The sequence below is a fragment of the Passer montanus genome, unplaced genomic scaffold (assembly GCF_014805655.1).
Source record: "Passer montanus isolate IOZ18808 unplaced genomic scaffold, ASM1480565v1 scaffold63, whole genome shotgun sequence".
In the NCBI taxonomy this organism is placed as follows: Eukaryota; Metazoa; Chordata; class Aves; order Passeriformes; family Passeridae; genus Passer; species Passer montanus.
The window spans coordinates 2,247,006-2,263,416 of record NW_024371371.1 but is presented as its reverse complement, the minus strand read 5'-3'; the positions used below and the strand labels follow the sequence as shown (position 1 = coordinate 2,263,416).

Genomic DNA, 16,411 nt, shown 5'->3' with positions numbered 1-16,411 from the left:
AGAATATGCAGGTGATGGTAAGGAGTTCTGCTCCCGCCATGCAGGCTAAGTGCCTTTTCAGCTTTTGAAATTGTTCTCTAAAACACCAACGGAATTATTTTAAAAACTGCAGATGATAGTGGAGAGAAGAAGATGGCACTAGCAATCTAGAAGGAATCACCACTCCTTTTAGCTTTACTTACTAAGTGAAACAGAGCCCAGTTCATGCCTTAATGTGTCAGTTTACAAGTCAGCTGTTCCTGCATGCCACCAGCACGGCTAAATCATTTCTGCTGAGACTGCTTACAGGTTGCCCTCTGAAATGATCTATTGGGCATGAAACTTCCAGAGCAGACTGCTCCATGTTTATCATCAGCCATTCAAAACAGAGTTTTGCCCAACTGTATGAACACATTTGTAATTTGAAAGGGACGAGTTATGGAACCTGAGAACCTGCAGGGTGAAATTTCATTCCACCCTGCTGAAAGCACAAATGTGAAGTAAAGTTAGTTCACTGCCATCTGCCTAAGTGCTTACACAAGGTAAACATATGCTCCCAGCAGTGGAGGAGTTTAAGGCAGAAATTCTAATGATGGAACAATGACAGAAAATCCAACCACCGGGGAATTACATGAATTAGACAATTCAGATGCAGTACAGGTTCCCAAAGTTAAAGACTGCTCAAAGTTAAAGTAGTGTTATTTTAAAAGCTGAAGCCATAGAAATAAAAATAAAAATTTCAGGCTATCATTTTCTTAGTTACCACAAGGCATTTTCACACCAGATGCTTTCTCCACTCCCAGCTGTGTTTTGTTCATTCTATATTGTTTATCTTCTGTATCTGCATTACAGCCAACAAGAAATTTGTAGCACATCTGCAGATTTGAGGGTGTTTCTAGCAGATTTGCTAGAAAATTTTTTGTAGCTTTTATAAACCTTGACTATCATATATGATAAGAATTTCAGTAAAACATAAGATCCTTATTAGAGAATTCCACTTATCAAAGAATCTGTTTCAGTCTATGGAACAAAGTTTATTTCTTGTCAAAAGCTTAAGCTGCTAAACAAAAAAAGGAAGCTAAACATTAATGAAAACAAAACACATTTCTAACTGTGAGGCATATGAACTTGCAGTCAGATACAGCTATCAGTTCCACATGTTTGAGTCAGCTGAAATAGGAACCATTGCTCTTGAGTGTCAGCATATACTGCACTCTGGTTAAATTTTACCAGGCTTCTCAGCATGCAGAAAACCTTCATGCCACAGGATTTCACATCACAGTATCTTCTGTAGAAAGCTATTTACATCTGAAAACCATTCCTATTTACATTGAAAGCCATACCTCCTCCTGGTACTGCTCCAAATTAAGGCATAGGATTGCAGCTTGGAACCAGAATAAAGAAGTAGCTCACTTCTCTACTGGAGTTCATAACCCACTAATACTACAGGTGGTGCAGGGTGGAAGCTCAGACATACTCCTTGTTGCTGATGACTGACTCAGAGCTCCTGGGGTGCATGTAGGGCTGAGAAGCTGCCTGGGCTGCTGAATATGCATACTTCTTGGGACTGTAAATCAAGAAAAAAAGATACAAAATAATTGGTATTAGACACATGCCCATGGTTTCAGATACTTACAAGTTACTCAGCTTTGTATCCAACCCACCCACAGCAGGTTCTTCACAACAGGGCAGAAATTAGAGGCCTCCTGTTCTTATTGTTCTGGTAGCTATGGGGGGATGGATGGGGTCCCTGGTGGGCTGCACAGCATCTCTCATAACCTCAGCCACACTCAGGATTCCTAACTCACATATGCTCTTCCTCCAGGCATTTCAGCCAAGGCCCTAAAGCAGAAGCCCTCAGCACCTTTGTACAAGCTGCAGGTTTTCATGCAGGAATCAAGATGACAAAGAAAGAAAACAGTAGTATATTCACACAACCCCCTGAACTGTCATTCAACATGTTGAACTTCTGTTTCATATATCACTTTTACCTGATTTTCAGGACATTTAAGGGCATTTGGTACTTTGTATCAAAGTAAGGTGAGCAAGATCTAAAGTCCAATGTGGCTGATGAAATATTACCATAAAATTGAAATGGTTTCAGATTAGGCAATGCAGTACCAGAGGAACACTCACTTAGACATTTTGATATAATTTTCCTAAGATTAAATAGACCATAGTGAATATGCTTCTTTCTTGCATATTATAACCCTCTCAAACTCAGCTAGTACAACCTCCAAGCCATTTGGGTTGTGGTAGACATGGACCTCTGCTATTTCTGCCTTTTCATCCCTCTCCTTCAAAAAGAGGCCTTCTGTACGTGTCAAAATTTAAGACTGAAACAAAAAAGCAGGGAAGGTTAAATATTGAGGCCAGAAATCTCACCTTTCCTGATTTGATGTGCAACAAGACATTTCCAAAAGGAACAAGAAAAAACCCATGTTTCTAGTGATCAATTCCATGTGCTTTGGGAAAGGTCTTTACACTTTCTGCAAACTGAACAGTGTTTGAATATTTTACTCACAGTGAGTACTGCAGAGAAACTGGATCATAATACATTATGGGGTTTCATATACTTTTCTTTTGGTGACAGTTTGCTCTTTCACTGCACATTTTCACCATCAGCAGTGCCCAGAATTACCAAACACAAGCTAAAGGTGACTGCTGATGGTGATGCATTAAGTACAGCATGCCCTGCCATCACCAGTGTGTGACATGCCATAGCACTGTTTGTAATTTATGCATATTTATACAGGGGGTGAGAGAGAGACAGAATAGTGCACAGGTAGAAAGTGGTATGTGATTGACAGCTACTACTTCAACTGAGAAATCCAAGATTACCTGTAATTCTGTTTTTCCTTCCCTCTGCATGAACAGGTCAGTAAGATCCCACCAAGTATATAAAGGATAGATCCAGTCCAGCCTAAGTACAGAGCTTCTCCTAGTTCATACCTGAAACATGAAAGATTTTATGGAAACAACTTATAACAGGATCACAAAGCCATGCAAAAAATTCAAATTGCATAGAAATCAGTTAACTGAAAGGCACTTCACCAGTTAAGAGAGAACAGATGTGTCTGCTCAGTAAAACTCTTATTTGTATAGAGCTCTTCTGCCAAATTACTAAGAGTACAGAGAGTACTAAGCAACATAAAGATAAGTAGCAATAAATAATTGTGTATACTTAACAAATTATTGATAATACATAATAATGATATAGCTTCTGTGCAATCCACAATACTTATTTTGCCCTTTTATTGGCTGTGTCACTGAAATGATTTTGTGAAATTGAATGATTCAGATCTTACTGTCTATATGCTGAGAAAAGGCTGACCACAGACATCAGTTTTCTAGGGACACAACACAAGGTCACTTACAAGTAGCTGGCTGAATAGGACTAGTTTTCAAACTTGGATACCCTAAAGGATATTCAGCACCCTCTGTGGTGGTATGGCTGAAAGGCATTTATGAATGTCCCAGGCTGAAAAAGAATACTTCCCTATTTTACTGTAACAAAACTACACCTTTCAGGAAACCCCCTAGTCCAGTCCAAGAAATTAATTGATAATTAATTTCTTCCAAAGACTAAACACAACTCAGTCTGGAAAAGTCTGGCAGGAGTTTCATAAAAAGAGGAAAACAAATTTTCATGATCACACAAAAACTATATCCACAATCCACCTGTACATCTCTGGTCTGAGATACCCAATATGAGGGCTACGTAAGTGTCCTGGACTGCATATCACACAAAAACTATATCCACAATCCACCCACACATCTCTCATCTGGGCTAAATAAGTGTCCTGGACTGCACTGAAGGTACCATGGAACCAGAGATTTGTGTTTTCTTTCCACTTGGAAACACAATTATTTAGAAGTGTCAAAGGTGCTGACTCTGGAGTCCATTGCTAACAGGAGGGACTCAGAGGTTTACACAGGTTCACAGCTCTCTGTCTCATCACACGTGGGAGCCACAAGGTCTCCACTGGTTTAGGTTCTTCCAAACATGGAAGAAGCAGAGAGTCATTATCAAACAAACCCAGGAGTACAAATTGCACATTGCCCAGTGCCTGCAATCATTTCTGCTCACCAGTCACCTACAGACAAGAATGCTGTAGATGTCATACCAAAGCAAAGGATATCAGAGATATCTGCAGAAGAACTTCATTTGCCTTCAAGCTGTAGGGGAAACTCCTCTAAGAATTAGCAGAGGTCAACTTCACTAATTTGCTGAAGTCAAACCAAAAAATTGCAATTTGAAAAACCAGATTTGCCAGCCTCTTAAGAGTGAAGATCAATACTGGCATGCGAGTGAATTTAAAATTGTCTCACAGACTGCATGTCCAGCTTTACCAATGATCAAACTTAATTCATCAAGAACTACTCAGTGAATCAATGGCTTAAACATGAAGTTTAGCTAATAATAATAAAAAATATATACTTTCTTTTACTGAATGCAAAGCATCTGGTAACTGATTAACAGGCAGTGATGTTGAAGCCCCAAAGCTCTAGCAGGGAACTATCAAACACACCAACTATCCGACTAACCGAAATTCCTTATCAACAGTTGTTTCAGCTCTCTAATGCATTTATTACCCTTCATATAGTTCTCTCAGGGGGATATAAAGCAACAAAAAGTAACTGCACAAACACAATTTATTTCTGAGCACTTCATTGAAAACACAGGGAAAACTGACAAACAACAAAAGCAATCGCTTAAAGTACTTTGATTTATCACAAAGCACTTCACCTCTCACTTCCCTGAACTGATTCCTGGGTGGGAACTTTACAAAACACTTCAAATATGAGCCTAGCAACTAACAATTTATAGTTTACTGATCTATGATTTATATACTTGGTAGAAGTATATTATAGATGTCTCATATCCCACAGAGAGTGTTTCCCTCTCCTTTTCCTCCTCTCTGAAGGAGAGGCACAGTCACCTCTACCCTTGTTCCTCATTCCTAAACAGGACACCTAGATAAGGTGCCATGAGGTTTTGACAACTGTTACTTTTATATCAGACAAAGAGCAAGGGCTTTTATACCTCAAAACTTGTTTGCATGCAACTGCACTGGCTGATAATCCCACAGATTTTGCCTGGTTTTAACTCATGAGGCAAACAAATGTTGAGCTGTTAAAATATAGACATATATAAGACAGGCAGCAGATTTCTCTGCACGCCACAGGTACAAAGCTTGAGCTGCTTTGCAGGCGATTTTCCCTTGCAGGTACACCTGAGGTACTTTATTCTAGTCAGAACTTAAGTTTTGTACCTCTTCTGGTCTAAATGCCAAAGCAGATTAAGAATTTTACCTTTCTTCTTCATAACATTGAGATACACACTTAACTGAGTCTCTCAAGAAAACGCAAACACAGTACAAAACCTGCTCAGATGTGGGGTTGGTGTTCCTCACACATTCACCAACTCCTCCAGAAAAGAACTCTCCTCCCTCCCCACCAGCATCTCTGAGGTGAAAAGATTCCCTGAATACAGCTTTTCCCTCCTGTAGGACTGGATGCTGGGATCCATCCAGGTTCTGAAACTCAGGAGCAGCTGAGGTTAGTGCAGCTGTCCAACACACAACGGAGTTTGATATGACAGATACATTAACTTACTTGGTTCCAGCGTACAGTTGGTTAAAAAACTGAGCAGTAACCATTGCAGCATACCAAGAAATAGCCACCATGGAGCAGAGACCTACCAGAAAAAGTTTAAAAAGCACACAGGTGAATTATTCCTTTAATGGCTGTAACAGATTTAAACCAAAAATAAGTGTATTTCATTTAGTCTGACTGTGAAAGCCATACAAAGTATCAATAGTGCTCTAATTTCAGCCTCAATATTACCTCCTAAAATAAAAAGAAATCCTCCTGTGACAGTAAACTTCATTTTTCCATCTTCATCACTCAACCCAATGTTTGTGCACTTCATACCAAGCAGTGAGAGTACTGCAGCTAAGAATCCCAAAAGGATGGAAGTAATCATCAGGGCACGGCATGCCTGAATGTGAGCTGAGACAAAAAAAAGAGAAAACAAATTAGGATCTATACAAAAATTGCATTAATCTTGTGCCTAAAGAAATAAAAGTGATTAGAGGAAGTGACAAAATTAACAGGTGCAATAATGAGTGAATCTTTTCCAATTTTGTCACATGGCTCAGAGAAGCCTCCAAACCCAGGTGTGTTGAGCCTTCAAGTCAAACAGATTTGAGAGTTGAACTATGCCTACACTTTATAAGCTCAGTAAATCTTCTTGTGTCTTTAGTAAATCCTGAAGAATTACAGCAAGCCACTCATCCCTAACATTCCTGTGAAAGTGCATGGTCATTTGCAGGAGCAGGAAAAAGTCTCCTACTCACAAGTCCTTCTGAATTCCTGACACGTGCACAGCTGAGTGCACGGGACATGTCTGAAATGCAGGTGGCAGTGAGGGTGTGCAAGGCTCTGGCACTACTGAGGAACTGGAGAAAGGTGCCAGCTGTGCTGCTTCAGGGAGAGATGGGAAAGAATGGTGCTCAAGCTGGCAGTGCACTTCAAACTCAGTGTAACAAACAGGGGTGAGCGAGTCTGAGAGCTGCAGCACTCCCCCTTGGACATTCTGCTGTGGAGAGCTTACAGCTGCTGTGGGCACGTTAGGGAATTTCGTATCCTGGAATTCTGCGTCCTTTAAGCTCCCAGTCTTCACATCCAGGTATCAATTGCACAAAAACCAGGACTGGATTATTAATCAGCCTAAGAAAGAAGGTCACACAGGGACTTTGGGCTCCTCTAAAATGGCAGCCTGCATTTGGCAGGCTCCAGGTCAAGTGGCATTTCGGCACCTTTGTTGTGAGATAAACATGCCAAGCGTCACAGCCTGGCAGGGTCACAACTGCTAACTTGGTTAACTTGATTAAGTTCTCTTCCAATCTAAATGATTTGATGACTCTACAGTTATAATCATACGTCAGAAGGGTCAGACCTGATTCCAGCTGGACACTCACATCATTGACGCCAGCATTCAAGCTTTTGCTCCCTGACCACCTCCACATCCCACACAATAACCTGCTGGGCTAGTTCTGTCTGTCTCCAGACAACAAAAATCAGACAGAGAGACAGAAGGCAAAGTGATACACTCCAACTCAGCCTAATGTGGCTTAAGAGTATTGGTCCTACCAGCTTAAGAGTTACCAAAGGTAGCAATAATCATCCATGAGATAAATATACAGAATTGAAGGCTAAAATAATTTGAGGAGTTAATGCATTGTTAAGCACGGATTTTAAAACTTTCATGGAAAAAAAATGAAGACAGTAGTAAAAGTGGGAAGACCTCTCAAAATACCACTAACAGTTCAAGGTTTTTTCCTGCAGAAGATACTGTGAAGGTAAGTGCTCAATAATGTTGCTTTCAGGTTTGGGATCTTTCACTGTGACAATCACCCAGCAGGGTCCAACAACTCACGTTTCAGGTCCTGGGGACTCCTGCAGTGTTAGATGGGACTCCCCATATCTTTCCAGGACACACAGACATAGCCTTGCTTGCAATCCAATGGGAAAGGGATTTCATACAACTCTACTACAATACCAGAACCTCAACAGCCTTAACTCAGGACCTTAGTTCACAATTCAGAAAACTCAATTTTTTATTTTAAACTTAGCTTATTTAACAAGACACAATTCAGTGCATTTTATTAGTCCACACTAATTGTAAGAAATTATCCCCAAATCCTGTCATTGGAAAAAACACCTATGGAACTTTAAAAAGAAGGGCAAAAAAAGGGGGGGGAGTTTACAAAGCTTTGGCAACTAGTTATATCAAATGTTTGACTTCGTTGAGACTAGACACAGTGCTAGCTATATGGACTAGCCAGTCTTGGTTTCAGTCTTGTTCAATATTGCGTTTAAAAAGCCCCTCACTTCAAATACTTGTCATTTAGACTAATGGTATCGTGAACTCAAAAGCATTAAATTGGTTTAAAAGAACCAAGTCTGACTTTTCCCATACACAAAGCAAAACCCAGAACTGTTCCATATAGCTCAGCTGCCAATAAGGAAACTTTCAAGGAAAATCTTCATTGACCTTCTGATGAGAGGCAACAAAGACACTTTTGTTTTTTCATTTTGCCCTCCCTCCAGTCCCTGGCATCCTGGCAGCAGTTTCAGCTACGTTTCTAAACAGGAATTTGAAACACACCTAAACTGACCATGGTAATTTTTAATCTGCCCTGGTTCATATCTGCCAGCCTATGGATGTTTCTCAGGTCCCACTGTTTGCTGAGCCCTTGTTGCCAAACCCATTTCCTTCCTCTTTCCTGCTTTGCCCAGCTGTCCTTTCAACTGTTACTGCCATCCAGTGTCTTCTGACTTCTCTTTTTCAGCTTTCTTTTCTAAAAATTCTAAATTTTTCTAAAAAAATTAAGTTTTGCAAGTTTTCCCTTCTGCTTCCCCCTATCTTTGCCCCTCAGCTATACTGCCATCTTCTCAACTGCAGGACTGATCTCCTCAACAGACCAAAGCCAACCTTCACAAATTCGCTTCAGGACCTGTCCCAGTCATTCACTTTCTGGCCCCACTTTTCTCCTTACTGCTGGCTCCATGTTGTTACCTGTAGCTCTCAGGAGCCCTGCTGTTGCTTGCCTTCTGTTCTGTTTGCTTTAACACTCGTGGGCTCTTTTCTGACCCCCAGCAGGTTCTTTCAAACCCACTTTTTTCTCCAGATGCTGATGTCCTGTGGGCCCATGGCCCAAATCTGCACATACTCCCCCCAGTGAGTGAATAAACACATCAATGACAAGATGCTGCCTGGAGTCAGTGGCAGTAAGCTACAAACCAGTCTTTGGAGGGTTTTTTACAAGAATCAAATAAAATCACAGAATCATTAAGGCTGGCAAAGATCTCTCAGACCATCAAGTCCAACTACTGACCCAGCAGGGCTGGTGGACATTGACATGAGTAATCTGCAGAGGATAATGTCTGATGGAATGACCCTGCTGTTACTGAGGATAAAATGCTTAAATAGGGTTATGTTCCTCTTCATACACACACACACTCTAAAAGCAATTGTTAGAGAAGACTGAAAGATGAAAAGAACAGATAATTCCCTAAATACTGGACACAGTTTCAGAGAATTGCTATGTGAGTGTTAGAGCTGGTCAACAAGCCTTTACTTCAGATTGAGGGAGAAAGTGAATTTAACACCTCATTCCCACTAATCCTCTATTACACATTCTTCAGATTAGGAGTATCCTCTTACCTATTTAGTTTAGCCACCTCCTAGGGCAGATTCAATTAGAAGGAAGGCATTTTTATTCCAAATAAGTATCTATATGCTGAATTATTCAAGATTAATAAAAAATTAGCTTTACTGTCTATAAACATGCTTACTATCCACAGAATATCACCTAGTTGGGCATTTGAGGACAACCACAATTATGATGAAGACTGATACAGAGGAGAGGGGCCAGCAGATCTAAATTTATTGATATTTAAAACCACATCTAAATGGACTTTAGTTACTGTCAGTTAACTAACTGACAGTAGTTAGCATTAGTTGACAACCCTAATGATATATTAATTTATAGCATATACTCCTTCTATAACTTATAATATGTATAACATATTATCATGTATTTCTTGACACTGAAAATTGTATCTACAATTGCATGCAGGACTGTATTATTTTTCTTATAGCTGTTTTTCTTCATAATTTTATTCCTTTTGAGACAGGTCTGTCACACAAGCTCCTTCATTTCCTTACATTTCAATTCCATGGTACTGGAATTATATCTACAATTGTATCTACACTGAAAATTGTATCTACAATTTTCAGTGTCAACTCACAAAAACCACTACCACTTCTCAGCTAAAACCAGTATTTCCTATTACATGAAAAACTCCATCTACCGTACATTAGCTATGAAATATTGCAAAATAAGGTCTCTACAATATTTCCAAATAAATAAATAATTTAAAAACGTCTCCTACTAAGACATCCCACGAGATGCTAGAGAAGAGATTACAACCCACTTTAAAGCTTGTTAAATGCTTGATCAACCGACTTCATTTGCCTTAGTTTATAACCTTTCCTTGACACATTCTGCTGCTTGAGAGATTTTTATTACTTCAGCCCACAAAGTCCTTCTTGGCCAGTTATTTTCCAGCATTACCAGATTACTAAAACAAAAGCCTTACCACTTTTTGCCAATAAGTTTTTAAGCAATATAAACAAGGCTGCAAAGTCACCTACCAGGCAGTGCGAGCATAGAGTCAAAATCCCTGCAGTTGGATACTCCAGTGCTGTCTGTTGCACAGCTCTTCCACAGGTTTTCAAACAACGTAGATGTTGTGATCACAGAACCATGTATACTGGAGACTTTCCAGTAATTATTTGGCAAAGTAGCTCCAATAACTGCCAACCCACCCAAGCACAAAATAAAGCCAACAATTTCCAATGTAGCAGTCATGCTTGTGAGTAGTAACAGGTAAATATCCTTATAATTAGATTACAATCAAGTGAAGCCTTTCAGAAGCCTCCTTGCTGTTTTATCTCTGGGTTTCGCTCCAAAATGAGTCTACCTTTGCTCTTTGCTCTTTCCCCATAGATAAGGCTTACTGGGCATGACAATAAGAAGTGGGAGCAGTTCATGATAAAGATATTAGCATGTAAAAAAGTGACCACATTAATTCTTTTCCCAATAGGAAGTGAAAAATGAGCCTATTCTTTTTCTCAGCCTAGAAAGTCCAGTCAGTATTTCTACAAAATACCTTGTAAGAGTGATAATATAGGCAAATATTTTATTTCCGTCTCTTTTCTGAGGTCAACTAGCTTTTACACTAGATTAAGATTGCTTCTAATTTTATGCTGTCAAATCAAAAAGCTTTTGTGTAATAATTTCTTGAGGATTCAAATATAAAACAGCTTGAGAACAGAATCTTTATACTTCTGCCAGAAAATTTAGCACAGTTTTTGGAGCTATGGTCATAAGTAATCCACAACAACTGTACTGCCAGTTCCTTTCAGAAAGGTGAAGTTTATGGATGAGTGGTTTCCATTAATATTTTACTGTCTATTGATCTACAGCTAAACACATTCAGTCTTAAAAACCATCCCGCTTACGCTGTACAATTGTACAATGTATTAAAATTGCAATAATGTATATGCCATGGAATTGAAATGTAAGGAAATGAAGGAGCTTGTGTGACAGACCTGTCTCAAAAGGAATAAAATTATGAAGAAAAACAGCTATAAGAAAAATAATACATATCAGCAAATTGCATCTGTTTATTAGAATACCTTAGGATTTAAAAAAAGCTACTCTAGGCAAAGCATATGTTAAATTCAGTTTAGTTGCTTCTGCTCTTGGCTACACAGAATGGTAGCCTCAATTCACATCACCCACTCATGTTAATACTTTAAAGCACCAGTGGATCCAAACATGGTTAACCATCTTTTGCAGTGATAACCTGCCCTTATCTCCAGGAAATGGAGTCAGAGTTTCTTCATAAAATAATTCTGCTATGATGCAACATGGTAACAGTTCCACAGCATTTATGTAAACACTACCAGCAGGATTAGCTTTGAGAGACCCACAACTCGTCCCTAACAGGTATTTGTTGTTTTTCATCAAAATTCACTGTCACTTTGAGCTGATGCTGTGGGTTGGTAGGTTCAGCTGCCAAAGGGTGTTACAGTGCCACTATGACATTTTGGTTCCCATGGCAGTCAAGAGGATAATTTCCACTGATTTAAACAAGACCAGATTTGGCACTGTGATCCTGTGCAGCTCTAAACTTGCAATCTTTTAAGGAAACCAGATAGTGTGTGGTAGGAATTGATCTCAGGTGACTGTTACAGAATTCCCTCCTTCTGCTTAGTCACTGCAACTTGAAAAATGATGGCATAGTCAAATGAACACACTGTACCAGTACCATGGAGTATCTGCATTTCATTAAAAGTCCTTCAAAGAATTTCCAGCTAATTTACCCATAGACTGGTGCCATGCTGGTGATCTCAGCAATCACTTCTGCTGACAGCACTTTCAAAGGTGAGATAGCTGGGACCTTGAATCAAGTGTTCACGGCTGTAATACTGCTGCCAAGGATGCAAACAAAAAATTAAGAGTATAATTTTTAAAAAATCTCTTTGTAGTTAAGAACTGTGTTTCAACTGGCATCATAAAGCACACATATAAACAAAAGATTAAACTGCAGACCTGAAGTGCATGAGTTTTCCTATACAGCACCAGGCACCAGGCATTTTAATAATTGCCTTCAGAAAATCACTCTCCAATGTGTTAAAGACCATAAGGCTATTCTTCACTAAATTTTGTAAACTGTGGCTTGCCAGGCAATGGGCATAACAGCCAGTACTGCTCTGCAAGAGGCTCTGCAGCAGCAGGGCTTAAGAGTTGCTGTTGACAGCTTCACATCAGCACCTTCCACAGCTTGGGAGCATTCCTTTGGGCTTGCTCTAACCCAGTCAGTTGAACCAAACGCTGTCATTGCTGGCCCCATCTCTTCACTCTGATTTCCAGAAACTTAAGGCATCCTGGTACCTACACAGAGGAGGCCCTGGAGAGGAGCTGAACAGGTACCAGGACAATGTGAAAAGCTGACATTGCCTCTGATGCAATGAGCAATATTTTAAAATCCTTGGAAGCATGTGGTTAGCCTCCTTTTGAGGCTACAAACTGTGGCCTCATTATGGGATGCTGAGAGTTATTCTTAAACTGGCCTCCTCATTATGAAGAGAGGAGCTGAACAGGTACCAGGACAATGTGAAAAGCTAACATTGCCTCTGATGCAATGAGCAATGTTTTTAAAATCCTTGGAAGCAGCCTCCTTTTGAGGCTACAAACTCTGGCCTCATTATGGGATGCTGAGAGTTACTCTTAAACTGGCCTCCTCATTATGAAGGCAGATGACGCCACCAAAGTGAGGGCCCTGCAGAAGAACCATGAACATGCTACACCTTGAGAGTTAAACTCTCACCCTTTAGAGATCTGCATTACAGTTAGGCAGCTCTGACTCCAAGGAAGTCCACATCTGTGTCAAGAAAAACAAGGTTCATAGTCTGTGACACGTGGTATTTTTAAGGTTTAAGCACTGCACATTCAGAATAAAACTGCTGGAAGAGTCCAGACAAATGGTAATGACAGCAATCAGGAACCTATAAAGCACGGAAGACTTGAAGAAATTATATTAACATCACTCATAAAGTGACTGCTCAAAACTGAAAGTTGTAAAAGAATAAATGCAAGGTTCTGTTCAAGACAGAAAGCTTAACAAAATATTATTTCCAAAGGCTACAGTGTTACTGTTTCTACACTGCTGAGGAAACAACTTCAATGTCAGTCCATCCTGATCCTTTACCATAAAGACAGTGTTTATAGAAAGATGCTTCTAAAATCCAGAACAATTCAAACAAATACTTTCCAGCCCCTACTGAGACATTTCTTCTCTTTCTAGCTGCAGATGAACTGCTACCCTGCTAGCATGGGTGACCCTAGAAAACACAGAAGCACCTATTGCACAGATATATTTTAGTCTAAGCTCACTACCTCTGAGAAAATCCAGAAAAAATATCCAGGTACACATGTTTAGCACAAAGTATCAAACCAGTTCTGGAATATCTAATAATGCTGTCTCACACCAAAGCACAAACAAACACCAGTGCTCATGGAACTATGATCTGCTTGTATCAAAGAACTGGGCTGAGTGAAAAGATGCTATTTCTTCCAAAACTATTTTTTAAAAATTCTCAGATTTACTGTATATCACCCATACCTCTATGTCAACACACTAGAGAGGGCAGCAAAGCCACAGCAGTGACTGAGCTGAACTGCAGGGTGAAACATTGGTTTTCATGGTGGCCCTTTAAACTGCCTGCAACCACAGCAGGATTTGGCCATACTAGACATACAGCCCATACTGGGCTGTTCTGACATCTCTGATATCCCAGCACAAAGATGCAGGTGACATTGTGCTACCACCTAAAGCACACACATGTGCACCCCTGCAATCCTTAGGCTGAATTTTAGCTGCAATGCTTTGTTTGGTATGCCATCATACCAGAGACAGGTTTTGGTATACAGGGATTTTATCCTGCCCTAACCCTTCCCATTCTTTTGTATACATAGGGTAAGCACACCACACTGAGAAACAAAATTGAAAGCTGGAAGTTATTTTAATTCAGTGAGAGACACTGATGAAGAAGAAGGCAAGTGGAAATAAAGCACAGAGAACTGTAAAGCACAGAGAACTGCAGTGCCTCTGGGACAACTGCACTCTGTGCCCCCCAACCTGCTAACACACTGCCCAGAAAGAAGGACAAAACCCCTCCCTGGATTTTATGAACATATGCCATGACCACTGAGCTCACTTACGCTCTGAACTCAGCATGTAGAGAAATTTCTTGCACTCTACTGATCCAAAAGCAGTTGCTGCACAGTCCATCCAAAGACCTTCAGAAACCCAGTCTGCAGTATCCAGCTCTGTTGTGGTGCCCAAAACCTTCCATCTGCTGGACATGGTAGTAATAAGTGATGTAGTGAATCCTGCTAAGGCCAGCAGCAATGCACAGATCTGCAGACAGGATGATGCCATTGTGACAGAAGTTTTCTTCAAAGATGTTCCCCAAATTTCTGGTATTAGAAACCTGTTGAAACAGTTCATACATACACAGTGTATGGAGTTACCTTTACACAAGCCTGACCTTTACAAAAACATTTTTAAAATGCCTACCTACAACATAATGTATCACACAATGTAGAGGTGGAATATAAATCCCATAAAGTAACTAGAATAATTGAATATTCTATACATTATTTTTCTTAGGAAAGCTTTTATTATTGTACACATTTACTACAAAAAAATGCAAACAGAGCAAAACCACAGGAGACAATAAAAAAATTCTCTGATTTTAATTTGCAATGTTTCATCCATTTGTTACTTGTTTGCTAACTCAAAATTAATTTAAAATTTAAAACTACCAAATGCTTTAGTAAATTATTCATCTCCCAATTACAATGTCTACCAATACAAATTTAAAGCAAGATAAATTGTGATACTCACGTTTATGGTATGCTTCTAATCCTTCCTGCTATATAGTAGTGTCAGCACTTTGTAAGGTCCAGTTTGATCACCCAAACAGAAGTTTTGTACTCTTCAGGACCTTTGTCCTATTCTAAAAATCAAGGACCCAGGGACAAAGCTCTGTCCAACTGTTGCACAAAGATCTGGCATGTCAAAAGGGAAAATTACCAGGAAATTATGTAAATTAGTTCCAAATATACTCAGCTTAACCTGGCATATAATTTGCTTTGTTAGGGCCACTGAGCTGCCCAGGCACCACCAGAGTGCAAAGCACTGCAGAAGCATTGCTACAACTTCCACAATGGCTGGTTTACCTAAAACCATTTATTCTAAAGAAGAAATATGCAGCTGACACCTGTGCAGTGGATGACATTGCCAAAGCAAACTGTTTGTGACTGCAGCCATGGCCCGAGGCAGGACAGACCTGTGGGCTCATGGCTGAAGGGGACTGGCAGTCTGGGACAGCTCTGGGCCACTTTGCTGCTGCACTTCCTCCTGTCTTTTCCTTCTTCCCTCAGCAGCCCTTCCTGACCCTGTTTCTACCACACAAACCCCACAGGACTGTCCAGATAATACTTTATTCCAACAGCACATCCATCTCCTTTCAGCCCATCCCACGGACACCCTTCCCTACAGGACCTGATTGTACCGCCTGTCACACAGTGCTGTGTTTATAATTTGAGGTGATGGCACAGCTGATAGCAAATATGCACTGCAATTGTCCAAAGGAGGATGACAATAAACCAAACAGGAATAAATACACAAAGTCCAGAGCATCTTCCCTCACAAAGTACACCTATAGGTTATATGCAAGTTAGAGCTGTAATGTGATAAAAACAAAACCTGAGAGAGCAAAAGGATCACTGTAGCAACATTAAGAAGAGCACAGCCAGAATGTACATGGTTTGAACACAGCACAGGAAGGGTTAGCAAAGAAAAATATTGAAGTAACTTAAATAAACAAATTACTCCTGATAAGATCTTTGGAAGCAAAAATGAGTGGTGAAAGTGTCTAAAATGGAAAGTTAAAAACCTCTTTTACTTCTTTTTTATTTTGTTACATAGAAAAACAGAGAAAAAACATTGATTACAACACTGGTTGTCATTTATATATAAATTTCTAACATCAGCAATATATGTCTTTGAACCTGCTAATCACTTCTTCGTTCAGGCAAATTCTGAGGCTGACCCATGGCCACCAGTGCAATCAGAAAGAGATAAAATGCAAATTTAAATACGGTACTAAACCATTTAGAGCAGTTTCCCACCACAGCTCACAGAGGTTTTCCCTTGTCAGAGCCTGACCTTGGGGTGAGAAGGCAAACTCTTCTCGCTACTAGTTGGGGAGAAAAAAAAA

The 16,411-nt window shown here is 40.0% G+C and overlaps 1 protein-coding gene across 2 annotated transcripts; it reads right to left on the bottom strand.

Moving 5' to 3' along the window:
* Window positions 1-988: 988 nt before the first annotated feature.
* On the bottom strand, window positions 989-15,187 carry LOC120511205 (claudin-15-like). Of its 2 annotated transcripts, XM_039727956.1 has the most exons (6): window positions 15,034-15,187; window positions 14,346-14,617; window positions 5,830-5,994; window positions 5,599-5,680; window positions 2,821-2,931; window positions 989-1,546 (listed from the first exon to the last, which is right to left on the bottom strand). In XM_039727956.1, exons 2-6 carry the CDS (start codon window positions 14,563-14,565, stop codon window positions 1,447-1,449), a joined length of 678 nt encoding a protein of 225 aa, XP_039583890.1. In that variant the 5' UTR covers window positions 14,566-14,617; window positions 15,034-15,187; the 3' UTR covers window positions 989-1,446. The 2 variants fall into 2 exon arrangements, with proteins under 2 accessions (XP_039583890.1, XP_039583891.1); XM_039727957.1 differs by lacking the exons at window positions 14,346-14,617; window positions 15,034-15,187 and adding an exon at window positions 10,208-10,582.
* Window positions 15,188-16,411: the final 1,224 nt, after the last annotated feature.

Bases quoted from the DNA above. Each gene is read 5' to 3' on its own strand.
- LOC120511205 (XM_039727956.1), bottom strand. From the start codon at position 14,565: ATGGCATCATCCTGTCTGCAGATCTGTGCATTGCTGCTGGCCTTAGCA. The intron at 2,932-5,598 runs GTAAGTTAATGT...TTCATGTTTCAG, and splicing joins CAACTGTACGCTGGAACCAA to GTATGAACTAGGAGAAGCTC. The intron at 1,547-2,820 runs GTAATCTTGGAT...CTTGATTTACAG, and splicing joins AAGGAAAAACAGAATTACAG to TCCCAAGAAGTATGCATATT.